This window comes from Cupressus sempervirens, chromosome 8 (genome assembly GCF_028749045.1).
Source record: "Cupressus sempervirens isolate cs-2001-9-10 chromosome 8, ASM2874904v1, whole genome shotgun sequence".
NCBI classification, from domain to species: Eukaryota; Viridiplantae; Streptophyta; class Pinopsida; order Cupressales; family Cupressaceae; genus Cupressus; species Cupressus sempervirens.
In genome coordinates, this window is record NC_143125.1 from 787,063,801 (window position 1) to 787,075,863 (window position 12,063).

At 35.8% G+C, this 12,063-nt stretch overlaps 1 protein-coding gene across 1 annotated transcript; it reads left to right on the plus strand.

Moving 5' to 3' along the window:
• The first annotated feature begins 7,710 nt into the window (after positions 1-7,710).
• On the plus strand, positions 7,711-11,410 carry LOC149544761 (protein trichome birefringence-like 24). Its single transcript, XM_089795339.1, has 3 exons — positions 7,711-8,569; positions 9,827-10,104; positions 10,255-11,410. Exons 1-3 carry the CDS (start codon positions 8,176-8,178, stop codon positions 11,029-11,031), a joined length of 1,449 nt encoding a protein of 482 aa, XP_089651465.1. The 5' UTR covers positions 7,711-8,175; the 3' UTR covers positions 11,032-11,410.
• Positions 11,411-12,063: the final 653 nt, after the last annotated feature.

Below are 12,063 nucleotides of genomic sequence, written 5' to 3' on the forward strand. Positions count from 1 at the left end.
TATTCAAGTCTCTGAAACCTAGAATTCCACTACATGGTGGAGAGTCCCATCTCTAGCACTTAGCTTAACCCAATATGCACATGTGCAAATTGATGGCAGATATTCAATAAAAGATTTAAAGATCATCATTTGTTCTACCAAATGACAAAACATATGATGTTGCTACACATCGTCATTCTGGCATGTCCTCATTTCCTAGTGTCTCTGCAAGATTCCATAGTTCAGAACTGTGCCATGTGGTGTCAGTTCCCACCTTTTGTTTTATTTTCTTCCTTCATTAGGAGGAGTCTCCTCGCTACATCTTAGTCATATGTTTCGAGGGGAGAATCTACATCGACAATTACAACTTAATCTATCATTGGGGAGATTTCATGTGGCATATGGACCATCCATTTCAAAGAGAAGACCTTCATCAATGGCCATCATTTTTGTCAGGGAAACTAGATTCCCCCTCGTGGTCAACCTTGTATTTTGCAGGTGGGTAACATGTCAGTTATCCCTCCCCACATTTTTTTCTCCATGGCATGCTATTGGGGCATGTTCTTCAATGTTGAGTGACTTCTTGGGCTTTGTTTGTACAATGCCATTGCACTCTGTGCCTCTTTAATGCATGGAATGATCAAATCTTTAGTGATTTGATCTCTTGCGGCTAGATGCATTATTTTTTTTTCCTACCTATCACTTCCAGTAGGAGATTGTACTTTATGATCAAATTTCTTCTAATACTCAGTTATTGCTCTCCTCTGCAACTCAAATCCACCTAGTTGGGGTTTGAACTCAATGTAAACATCAAAGTTATGTTTGAACTCTATAAAGGCAAGTTGTAAATATTTCTTAATGGTTCTTCTCTTCTTGTATTTTGGAACAACGTTATGCTCTGCAACTTTTGTCTTCCATTAATGAAATAGCTCTATTTCTTACCTCTTATTGCCATTCATGATTTGTGCATGTATCTTTCCTTGTTTTGAATGTGTCTTTCCTACTTCTTAGAGTTATATGTTGTGCTTAATATATTGATGATTGTTGCACTATGAAGATGTCCTTCCTTTCAGCATTTAATTAACTCCAAACCTATATGTGAGTTTTAAGAGGGTAGAATAGAGTCAAGATCTATGTATTTGAGTGTTTCATTGATGTTTTGTCCAATTTTGGGAAGAGTTGTAACCACAATTCTATCTCGGTGCATCACCTCCCTATCCCTTTCTACATTTAACATATGTTCTCCTACCTTTTCCTATCAAGCAGTAGTTTGGGTGCACTATGATAGTGAGGAAGCTGACCTTTTCTAGAGATTCAGCTGCAAAGCGCAAGTCCCACACTTGGAGGTCATTTCCATGTTACACAAGGTCACTTGAGGGTCATACCTCAAGCAAGGTGTAGACTTTTGTATCAACAGTTTTTGGCATGCCTAGTGGGACAATATTCAAGCTTACTATAAGTCTATTGTTTTACTAGTGTCAAAATAAGGACTTCAACTTTTATGTTGAGAAGATAGTGCTTCTCTTAGCATTTCAGCCTTCAAGAGGCTCAAATTCAAGCACTTGCCAACTCCATCTCCACATTTTGGTTTCCAGACCAGATTTGCATTGATTCATGCCCAGAATTCAAACTAGGACATCTTGTAGAGGTAATTTTGAATTTAATCAGCTCTCAATTTTCAAGCTTTAGAAGAAGAAGAAATTGGCTTTCTTTATCACCAAAAGAGGCATAGAAATAACTTCTCCATCCCCTAGATCTCTTTCTACTTCTCCAACTGCTGGATCACATCCTAGGGTTCCATCCATTCATTTAAATAGACCATTATTTCATATGGCTCTCCTTAGGAATCACATTTTTTTCTACATTTAATGGTTGTAGCCCACTCAAATTAGCTCAAAGGCATGATATACCAATAGCTATGCTTAAAAGTGTACCAGACTTCACTGGTGAAACCTTCATTTCTTCCATAGAGCACATTCAAGAAATTTCAAATGTATGTAATATTCATGGTATCACAGAAGATGATGTTTTTGTTAGACTTTTAGCTTCACCATTAAAAGGAAAGGCTTTAGAATGGTATAGGGGATTACCACACAACTCCATCGATAGCTGGGATGAATTAGGTGAAAGGTTGTTCAAACACTTTGAAGACAAGAGTGACAATTTCTCATTTATCGATAAATTGACGACAATTAAAAGAGCACCCCATGAGTCCATGTCTGATTTCAACTATAGATTTTAGAAAACATGGGATAGAATTCCTACTACAGTGAGGCCTTTTCCTGGTAATGCTTTTATGCATTATCTCAGAGCTTTTGATATTGAAATTACTACCACATTGCAAACCTTGGGAGCCTATGATTTTTCTATAAGAGCATAGTACGCTTTTATCCAAGGAGGAAAATTAGCTCCAAGACCTATGATGCCCCTCTTTCTAGGTTTTCCTACACATCAACCTATGGTAGCTCCTATTCCAATTGCATCTAGAAGTCAACCTCTTGTTGTTGACCCAATAGCTTCCACATCTTCTACCAGAATAGATAAACTCAAAGCCATGATGCATGTTATGATGCAAAGTATAAATAAGATTAAAGATCATATCTCTAATATAGATAGGAAGTTCCATGATCAAAGGTTCGAAATGCAAGGCATTAAGCATGATGTTGATCTTGGTTTAAAAAAATATGAGGCAAGATGTTGGTCAGCAACATTTGTTAATTAACACCCCTGGAAATGAGGTAATAGCTCTTAAAGGACATCAATCTCAAATTATTAGGCCCCCTTAGCCTTACCATCAGAATTTATAGTCAAATAGGCCATCACATCAAAGGAAGGCTCCATGGATCCAAAATAAATCTTTCAATAATGTGCCCCATGTAACCCCAAATCTTACTCAGGCACTTGTTTATCAGAATAATCTTGTTTAAGAACAACAAGGATAGATCATGGTTATCAATCCAATGAGCAAGGTGCATTTTCTCAAGCTTTGATTGTACAAGAGGAGCCAACTACTTCATGGCAATGATATGATACAAATTAGTCCAATGTGGAATATCAAGCTAAAACACATGGGGGTTCTCCTTATGCTATTTTTGGTAAGGAGGATTTTGGTGGTATAAATCAAGAGAGCAATAGTGTTGTAGCCATACATGCCATGAACCTAAGGACAACAAACAAGGTAGCTACCCTAGTTCAAAAAAAGAATAAAGAATTGAGTTGCAAGGTGGAGTAGTCTAAGGCTACCCCTATATCAATGAATAGTGGACTAGTGGATCATTAGATTTAGCCATCTATGCTCAACCTTACAAGGGGAAAAATAAAAGTAAGAAAATAAAGCCAGCTCCTTTTTATATCTCTTTAATTAGAAGAGATAAAATAGTTCATAATTACATGATAGCCTTTGGTGCTAGCACCTTGGTCATGTCTAAGAGGATTGTTAATTAGCTAGGCATAAAGTATGAGCCTATGACTAAAGGCAATACTCAATTAGCTAGTAGTTCTTCCAAAACAATAGGGGTATTCAAAGATTTAATAGTGAGCCTACATACATGTCCTAGCTACACTATTTTGCAAGATATATCTGTTATCAACCTCCCTACACACTCTGTTATTTGTTTTTCCAAAGATTTCACTGCTAAAATAAGTGGTGGGTATGTTGTTGTTGATTGGTCTCACATGTTTTTCAGAACTAGAAATGACACAAAGGCATCCATCATAGTAGAGTCATTTAACACTAATCATATAGAGCCTTACATTATTAGACCTGAGAATATGAATTGTACTCTCTTTGATGAGGAGGAAGACTACTTAGATGGATTCAGGCATATGGATGAGGTTGAGCCAAGAATCTATGTATCCATGAGCAAGATATTGTCATCCCAAATCTGATTCAAGGTGTGAAAGAGTAGCAGGGGAAAAAAATGGTTGGTGCATAAAGAGGATGAGATGGCAACTGAACTTTTAATGAACTCCTTACCTTTACTACTGAAAATGAAGAGGTTCTAGCTAGCTCAACATTGGCTAAGGTTTTTGAGCAGCAAGAACAAACAGATCAACTAGAAGGAATGTGGTTCTTCCAAGAGATTGATGATGACTTTTTGGTCTTCAAGGACATAAAGGATGGTTTAATTCATAAATATGAGAGGTATGATCAAAAGGGAGGTCCACCTTTTATATCAGGTTCATGTGGAATGTTGTATTGCAACTAGCTAAGTAATGGTGGGAGGATGATGCTTGAACATGCCAAGCATTCCAAGATAAAAAAGAAAGGAAGTTATTTCAACAAGACAGTTAATGGCTTTGTTTGATTGTTTGTGTTGTAAATACTTGTACATATTTACAGTGGGTATTTTTTATGTTTTCCCAGAAGTGGACGAGCACAACTATTCTCTCCTAGATATAGCAAATTTTGTAGTTTTGCTTGTTGCAGAGGCAAAATTTTGTGAAGTTGCAAGTGGAATGATGTCTTGTTCTTCTGGTGACTCCATGCCCAATGGATTTCTTAAGGCCACTAATCCTATGCTTAGCAAGCAAGCATCCCCTTTGAGTCACCAAGACTGTTGGCCATTTTTGCCCCCATTCAACCTATCATTGATATCTAATTTGAGAGATCATCAATGGGTTGGATTTTTTGTTTAGGGTTAACATGCTAAGATCGGCAGTTAACATTTCCTATTAGCTTGGTCCCTTCTTTTGCCAAGTTGGCTCAATTTTCTTCATTAATCGAGTTGACTCAATTTGTTCTTTAACCGAGCTACAATTTCTTCATCGACCAAGTTGGCTGGCCTACAATATGACGGCTCTCGTGTTTTCACAATACATCTTTCCAAAAGTGTGAGATGCTACCACACGTCACCATTCTGGTGTTTCTTCATATGCCAGTGTCTCTGCAAGACTCCAAAGCCCAAAATTATGAGAGATGGTGTCACACATCACCATTTCGATGTTTCCTCATACGCCAATGTTTATTCAAGGCTCTGAAACCTAAAATTTCACCACATGGTGGAGGGTCCCATCTTTGGCACTTAGATTAACCCAATATGCAAATGTGTAGACCGACGACAAAGATTCAATGAAAGATTAAAAGATCATCGTTCATTTTGTCAAACTACAAAACCTATGATGCTGCCACGCATTGCCATTCTAGTGTTTCCTCACTTCGCAATGTCTTCGTGAGGCTCTAAAGCTTGGAACTACACCACTTGGTGTGGATCACCACCTTTCATGTTATCTGCTTCCTTCGTTAGGAGGAGTCGCCTCGCTACATCTTAGCTGTCTGTTTTGAGGGGAGAATCTACATTGACAATTGTGACTTAAATCTCTCATTGGGAAGATTTCCTACGATATATGGACTGTCTATTTCAAAGAGAAGACCTTCATCGATGACCATCATTTTTTTTTGGGAGAAACCAGATTCCCCCTGTGGTCAACCCTACATTTTGTAGGAGGATAAGATGTCGATTATCCCTCCCTGCATTTTTTCTCCATGGCATGCTATGGGGGCTTGTTCTTCAATGTTGAGCGACTTCTTGGGCCTTGTTTGCATAATGTCATTGCACTTCGTGCCTCTTTAATGCATGAAATAATCAAATCTTTGGTGATTTGATCTTGTATGGTTGGATGCATTATTTTTTGCCCTACCTGTCACTTCCAGCAATAGATTGCACTTCAAGATCAGATTTTTTATAATACTTAGTTATTACTCTCCTCTGTAACTCAACTCCACCAATTTAGGGTTTGAACTCAATGTAAATATCAAAGTTATGTCTGAACTCTATAAAGGCAAGTTGTAAATATTTCTTAAGGGTTCTTCTCTGCTTTTATTTTGCAGCAGCATTATGCTCTACAACTTTTGTCTTCCATTAATGAAATAGCTTTATTTCTTACCTCTTCTTCATTTACAATTTGTGCATCTGTCTTGCCTTGTTTTGAATGTTTCTTTCCTACTTCTTAAAGTTATATGTTGTGTTTAATATGTTGATGATTGTTGCACTATGAAGATGTCCTTCCTTTTAGCATTTAATTAACTACAAACCTGCATGCAAGGTCTAAGAGGGTAGAATAGAGTCCAGATCTGTGTATTTGAGTGTTTCATTGATGTTTTGTGTAGTTGTGGGCAGAGTTGTAACCACAATTCTATCTCGATGCATCACCTCCCTTTCGCTTTCTACATTTAACTTCTATTCTCCTTCTCCCTTTTCCTCTCAGGCAGTAGTTTAGGTGCACCTTGATAGTGAGGAAGTCAACCTTCTCCAGAGATTCGACCTCAAAGCACAAGTCCCACACTTGGAGGTCGTTTCCATGTTACACAAGGTCGTTGCAGACTTTTGTGTCAACAAATCCCAAATGAAGGAAATTGTTGACCATTGATGATAGTCCACCCAAAGTCATTAACTAAGAGCATAATTAATAAAACACAAATCAAGGATGAAATACTAAAGCTTGCTACATATAACAAGAATATTAAGTAGCCACTCAATGTGATCATAAAATTTAGCAAAGTCAATTAAATAAACACGCCTTCTCATTATGAATGTCTAACCCTTTCTACTCTCTCCTAGACCACAATGGTATTATATATAAAAATACACCTAGATTTGGTTAATCTAGTTTGTTAAAATTAAATACTTTTAAAAAAGAATATGAAGTTTTTGAGAAAACGCCTTTATAATGATTTTGTAAGAGACATAAAACAAGGTGATCATTCTCCAACTGCAACTGACTATAAGGTCATTAAACTCAAGTTTGAATCTTATATTTCCTTTGTTTATAATTTTTCTTAGAAAGCTTCAATTTAATTTTATAAAGATATTCATGAGCCAATTTTTGAAAGGTTTTATAAAATCACAAGGGCTTTAATTTTGGCCATTATAATGACATCTTCCTCAAGGTCATCTTTGATAAGAAGTTGGTCTTAGAAGACACATTATATTTGAGAGACCTATCTTAAAACATGCTCCACCAAAAATGACGATAATCTTAAAACATGCTCCACCAGAAATGACGATAATGAAAGATAGATTTTCCAAAAATAAAAATAAAAGTAGAAAAGAAAAACAAATGTATTACAAAAAAACTCATCAAACAAAAATAAAATAATTTAAAGCAATTCCTAAATTTAACCCAAAAATATTGCACCCATGGTATTATAAATAAAATAATTTCAAAATACAATGAAATAATTTAAGCAAACAAAATAGCAATGTATATTGTGTCACCTAAATATTTATTTTTTCTGTAACACAATCTTTTAAAAATAACGTTTATTTTGTCCAACTATATATTTTAATTCTGCATAAACTTCAAGATTGATGTCTCAACATCCTTCAAATATATTTAATACTCTGCATTATCAACCTAATCATTGATAGCGAAGAATCTGTTCAAACATTATTGTTGTGAGCACAGGTGTCCATACTATTTTACTTATCAAGATTGCACTGTTCATGTTGCGGTCACATGATTGCATAATATTTTGCACTTTAAGATTGAGCTGTTAAAATGTGATCAGGAGAATGCATAAGATTTTACCTGATAAGACTGGACTATTTATGTTGTCGGCAGACGCACGCATTGACATTTTAAATATCTTAGATTCAACTGTTAATATCATGGTAGGTCGTTGAAGAAATAGAACTATTCCCTTTCACCAACAAGGCCAATGTGAGGCATTTATTTGTTGAAGTTGATTTTCAGATCAATCATAATCATGAGTTTGTTGAAATGCCAAACATTCTTGTTAAATGAAGACATCAGAGATACCAAACGATTATGTGAATTACGTCAAAATTCATTGGAATACAATGGAAGGTAAACGAGTTAGTATGGGGATTAGAGAGGTGAGAAAGAAGGAAAATAAATGGCCCTATTCTGAGGGATGAGTTGATATATCACAGTAAAGTAAAGAAATTCAAAAAAATATTGCCTAATAGTTATAGCTGTCAAGATTGTTTGTTGCAAGTGATTCTTACACCAAAACAAAAATGAAAATAACAACAATTCATTATAAAGCTCAGTTCCAACAATTTGATAAAGGAAGAGAAAATCCTTTAGAATGCAACTTTCTAGTAACCTGTGATTTACAAGGAGTCGAGCTTCCTGATTTGTGTTAAGAAGAATGTACCAGCAGGGCTTCAAACATGATCTTGTGGTTTGCTAGTTTACAGATTGCCATTTATTTCTGGAACTCTAGTTAACATGGATTCTCCAATTCGGATTGATATATCAAAACTGATTTTGAATAGGAAGCTGTTTCTGATATGGATCCTGGTGGTTTTTCTTCCCTTTGCACTGGTGATTACCATTTTCAGTGCACCCAATTTGTTCTTGATAGAGGGAATTACAGGGATCTCTGGAGTAGGCCCGTCATCGACTTTCAGTTCTGTTCGATTTAGTGGTGGTTTGGAAAATCTTGAACCTCAACCCATGTTGGTTTTCCCCATACAACCACAAAAGGCAGATGCCAATGCCATGCATTCATTGCTTCTCAATGATGGAGTGAACGCGGCAAGTAGCTTTGAGAACAGAAGCCAAATCAAACAGATAAAGCCAAATGATGGTGAAGGCAAAGCTTCAAAGGGCAGTCAATCAGGTATGTAAATGTTTTGGATTTGCCCATAAATAGTCTAAGAGGGGTCAACAGTTTTTCATTAACAGGGTTTATGTTTTGTGGTTTTTGCACAACCAGTTCCTAGTATTTTCAAGGTGGGTAGCTATTTTTTATGATAAACTAGGGCAATAATACTAAATGAAGTCCAAGGGGTTTGGCTTGGTTGAAGCAATGAGTTCTCATTGTGGAGACCTTTATTCAAATCCCAAGAGTGACTTCTTTGTGGAATTCTAAGTTGTGAATCATAGTCTTCCATTGGTTGTATTTGTCTCATTGTAAAATGTGGATTCTAAGTTGGGACTCTTGGTCTTCCATTGGTTGTATTTGTCTCATTGTATAATATGGATTCTAAGTTGTGAATCTTGGCCTATCAATTGTTGTTTCTAGTGCGGGTTCACGTAAGGAGCTCTAATAAGCTTGTAAGTCTCCTGTTGTTGCCCGTAAGAAGCACAAGGTTCGTATACGATTTTCAATATATAATAATAGTAAATAAAGTGATGTCCTTTCTGACTGCATTTGGTGCCTTTTCTAGCATAATTAGTTTGTTTCTTTGTCAGAATATTTGTGAATAGAACATGTTAAATTTCCCTGTTAGAATTTGTGGGAATTTGTGAGCTTCCCTGTTAAAATCTCTATGATCTTCATCTGTATTAGATTGTTTGTGAAAATATTGCTTGCAACTAATACCAACTTTCGAAGTATTAAATCTACTTTTAACAAAGAGCTTGAAACAATGTAAACAGGAAATTGAGGCTGTCGTATAGATACGACAATGTCCATGATTATATTCCACAAAGTGCACACACAAATCAATTCATAGGCTTACAATACCATTAAATATTCTAGTTTTCAAACAAACATTTCTTCAACACACATGGATAGGGCTGCCAAAGGCTTATAATGTCCATATTAAAAAACCAGATCTTTATTGAGATTTCTGTATATACATTATTGAGGCCATAATCGTTTTCTGATATCCATGCTGTAAACCCAACTATATAAATGATTTAGGCCTTTCACGGGCTTATAACCTCTATATTAGAAACAAATACAGCTATAATAAGTTTATTATCCCGGTACATTGATAAACCAAAACTTGAGTACCAATTCAATATACCTAATTGTAATACTCTAGATCAATCTATCTAGATTCTAAAATCCAATTATAGATCAGTGATTTATGTTTCACCTGTTGAGTCACATGTGATCCAAATTAATTTGCATTTTAAATGATCTCAGGGAAGTGCAACCTTTTTAAAGGGAAGTGGGTCCACGATTCAGAGGGACCTCTTTATACAAATGAGACCTGTGCTCATATTCAAGGCCACCAAAATTGCATGAGGAATGGTCGTCCTGACAAAGAATACTTATACTGGAGATGGAAACCAACTGGGTGCAACCTTCCACGATTCAATGCTACAATGTTCTTACAATTAGTTAAGGGAAAAGTTTGGGCTTTTGTGGGTGATTCAGTAGCCCGTAACCAGATGCAATCTCTTTTGTGCATGCTTTCTAAGGTGTATCTTTTTAAACAGCTCTGAACTGAACACTATTACTTGAGAAAATACTAGTCTCATGAAACTTTGATTTGTAATCTCTTTATCATTCCTGATTTTCTCAGGATCTTTGGTTCTTTATAATATCTAATTCAACCTTGTCCTGTGCAGGTTGAATATCCAAACAACACATACAAAGACAAGGATAATATATTTTCACACTGGTACTTTCCATCATATAACTTTACATTGATGGTTTTATGGTCACCGTATCTTGTAAAAGTAACAAAGGAAGAGTTCAAGGGAGTTCCGAGCGGAGTTGTAAAGCTCCACCTAGATGTTTTAGACCCAGAATGGGTGACTTTGCTACCAAATACAGATGCCCTTGTTCTATCAATTGGACATTGGCTTCCACAATCGGGTGTCTACATTATGAAAGATGAGGTAGTAGGTTGCCACAATTGTGAAGGAGTCAATACCACACAGTTGGGCTTCTATTTTGCATTCAGACATGCTATTAGAGCTGCACTTGAAGGAATCCATTTACTGCCAGGATTCCAAGGCACTGCTTTTCTGCAAACCTTCACAGTAGATCACTTTGAAAATGGTCAATGGTCCACAGGAGGCACGTGCAATAGAACTGCACCCTACAAGAAAGGTGAGGTTGAACTCGATGGTGTTAATAAAGAGATGCACAAGATTGTTATAGAGGAATTTAAAAATGGAACAAAGGAAAAGGCTCCTAATGGCTCCATGATAAAGCTGATGGACATTACATACTGTAGTCTACTAAGACCAGATGGGCACCCAGGAAAATATAGAGATACCAATTCTTTGTCACAAAACAAAGCTAATCAGCCTGTTCCAAACGACTGTCTACATTGGTGCTTGCCAGGCCCAATTGATGCATGGAATGAAATTTTATTAATGATGCTCAAGGAACCTTAGTGTTCAATCTCTTTCAACATATTGCCTAGGATTATTTCATTATGATTTTATTATAGGTTGTACACATCTTAGGTATAATTCTTAAGGTGTGAGCCTAGAGGCACTTTGATTTGTAATCTCATCTATGGAGCTTCTTTCGTTCCATTTTTGAACTGTTCTAAAATAGTTTAAATGGAGGTCTATTGCTTCAATCTATTCTACAACAGTTTGAACAGAGGCCTATTATTTCAAACTTTCAATTATTAGGAGATTCACAAATCAACAACATTGTATAACTATCACTATATATTGAACCATACATTGATGAATCCAGAGTGTTTGTTGGAGCTGCGTGAAGCTTCATTAAATTTATGATTTATCAAACAGGAATTTTGTAAAACCATGCTCAACTTCAAAGCTCTCTTGCTTTGAGAAAAGTGCAGTGCAAAATGTTTCTTGACTATAAAAGGAGTAATCAAATTCTCGCATACTTCTTTAAAATAAACATACACACATACTTCCTTAAAACAAGGATGCAAAGTGCCTAGTTTCTGCTGAAATTGATTTCCAATTCTTGCTAGTTGAATTGTGCTATTTAGAAGAAAAAAAATTATCTGTTAGTGCATATGGTTAGAATGCAGAGAAGAGATTTGATTTTTTCTCTTTAATTTGAGTGCATTTGCTGTCAATTCTAACTAACATCAGTAAGTTACTGTAATAATTGACTTATATTAAAATTGCAATCCTGTTACTAGGCCAATTATTGATTTAATAGTTAAACTTTTGGCAATAATAAAACTTTAGAGCGGGCAGATATAATGAAGATATAAAATTAAATAGCTATCAATTTGGAAAAGTTGTTGAAAACTAAACTTTCACAACTATAACATTAGTAAGCAATTTATCATTTCTAATGTTTAACAAAATTTTGATTTCTAAGTGAATCAAAAGGTATCGGGGATATCTTCTGACTTCTGCCTTGTTTTTGAAATGCTAAAACGTTGTATGCTATCGGGTTTGAATTGTTTCTCCATCACTCTATAGTTCAAAATG

What these genes read in the sequence shown, in the direction of transcription:
- LOC149544761 (XM_089795339.1), top strand. Translation starts at nt 8,176, where the DNA reads ATGGATTCTCCAATTCGGATTGATATATCAAAACTGATTTTGAATAGG. An exon ending in TTCAAAGGGCAGTCAATCAG is followed by an intron (nt 8,570 to 9,826) that starts GTATGTAAATGT and finishes AAATGATCTCAG; the next exon opens with GGAAGTGCAACCTTTTTAAA. An exon ending in TTTTGTGCATGCTTTCTAAG is followed by an intron (nt 10,105 to 10,254) that starts GTGTATCTTTTT and finishes TGTCCTGTGCAG; the next exon opens with GTTGAATATCCAAACAACAC.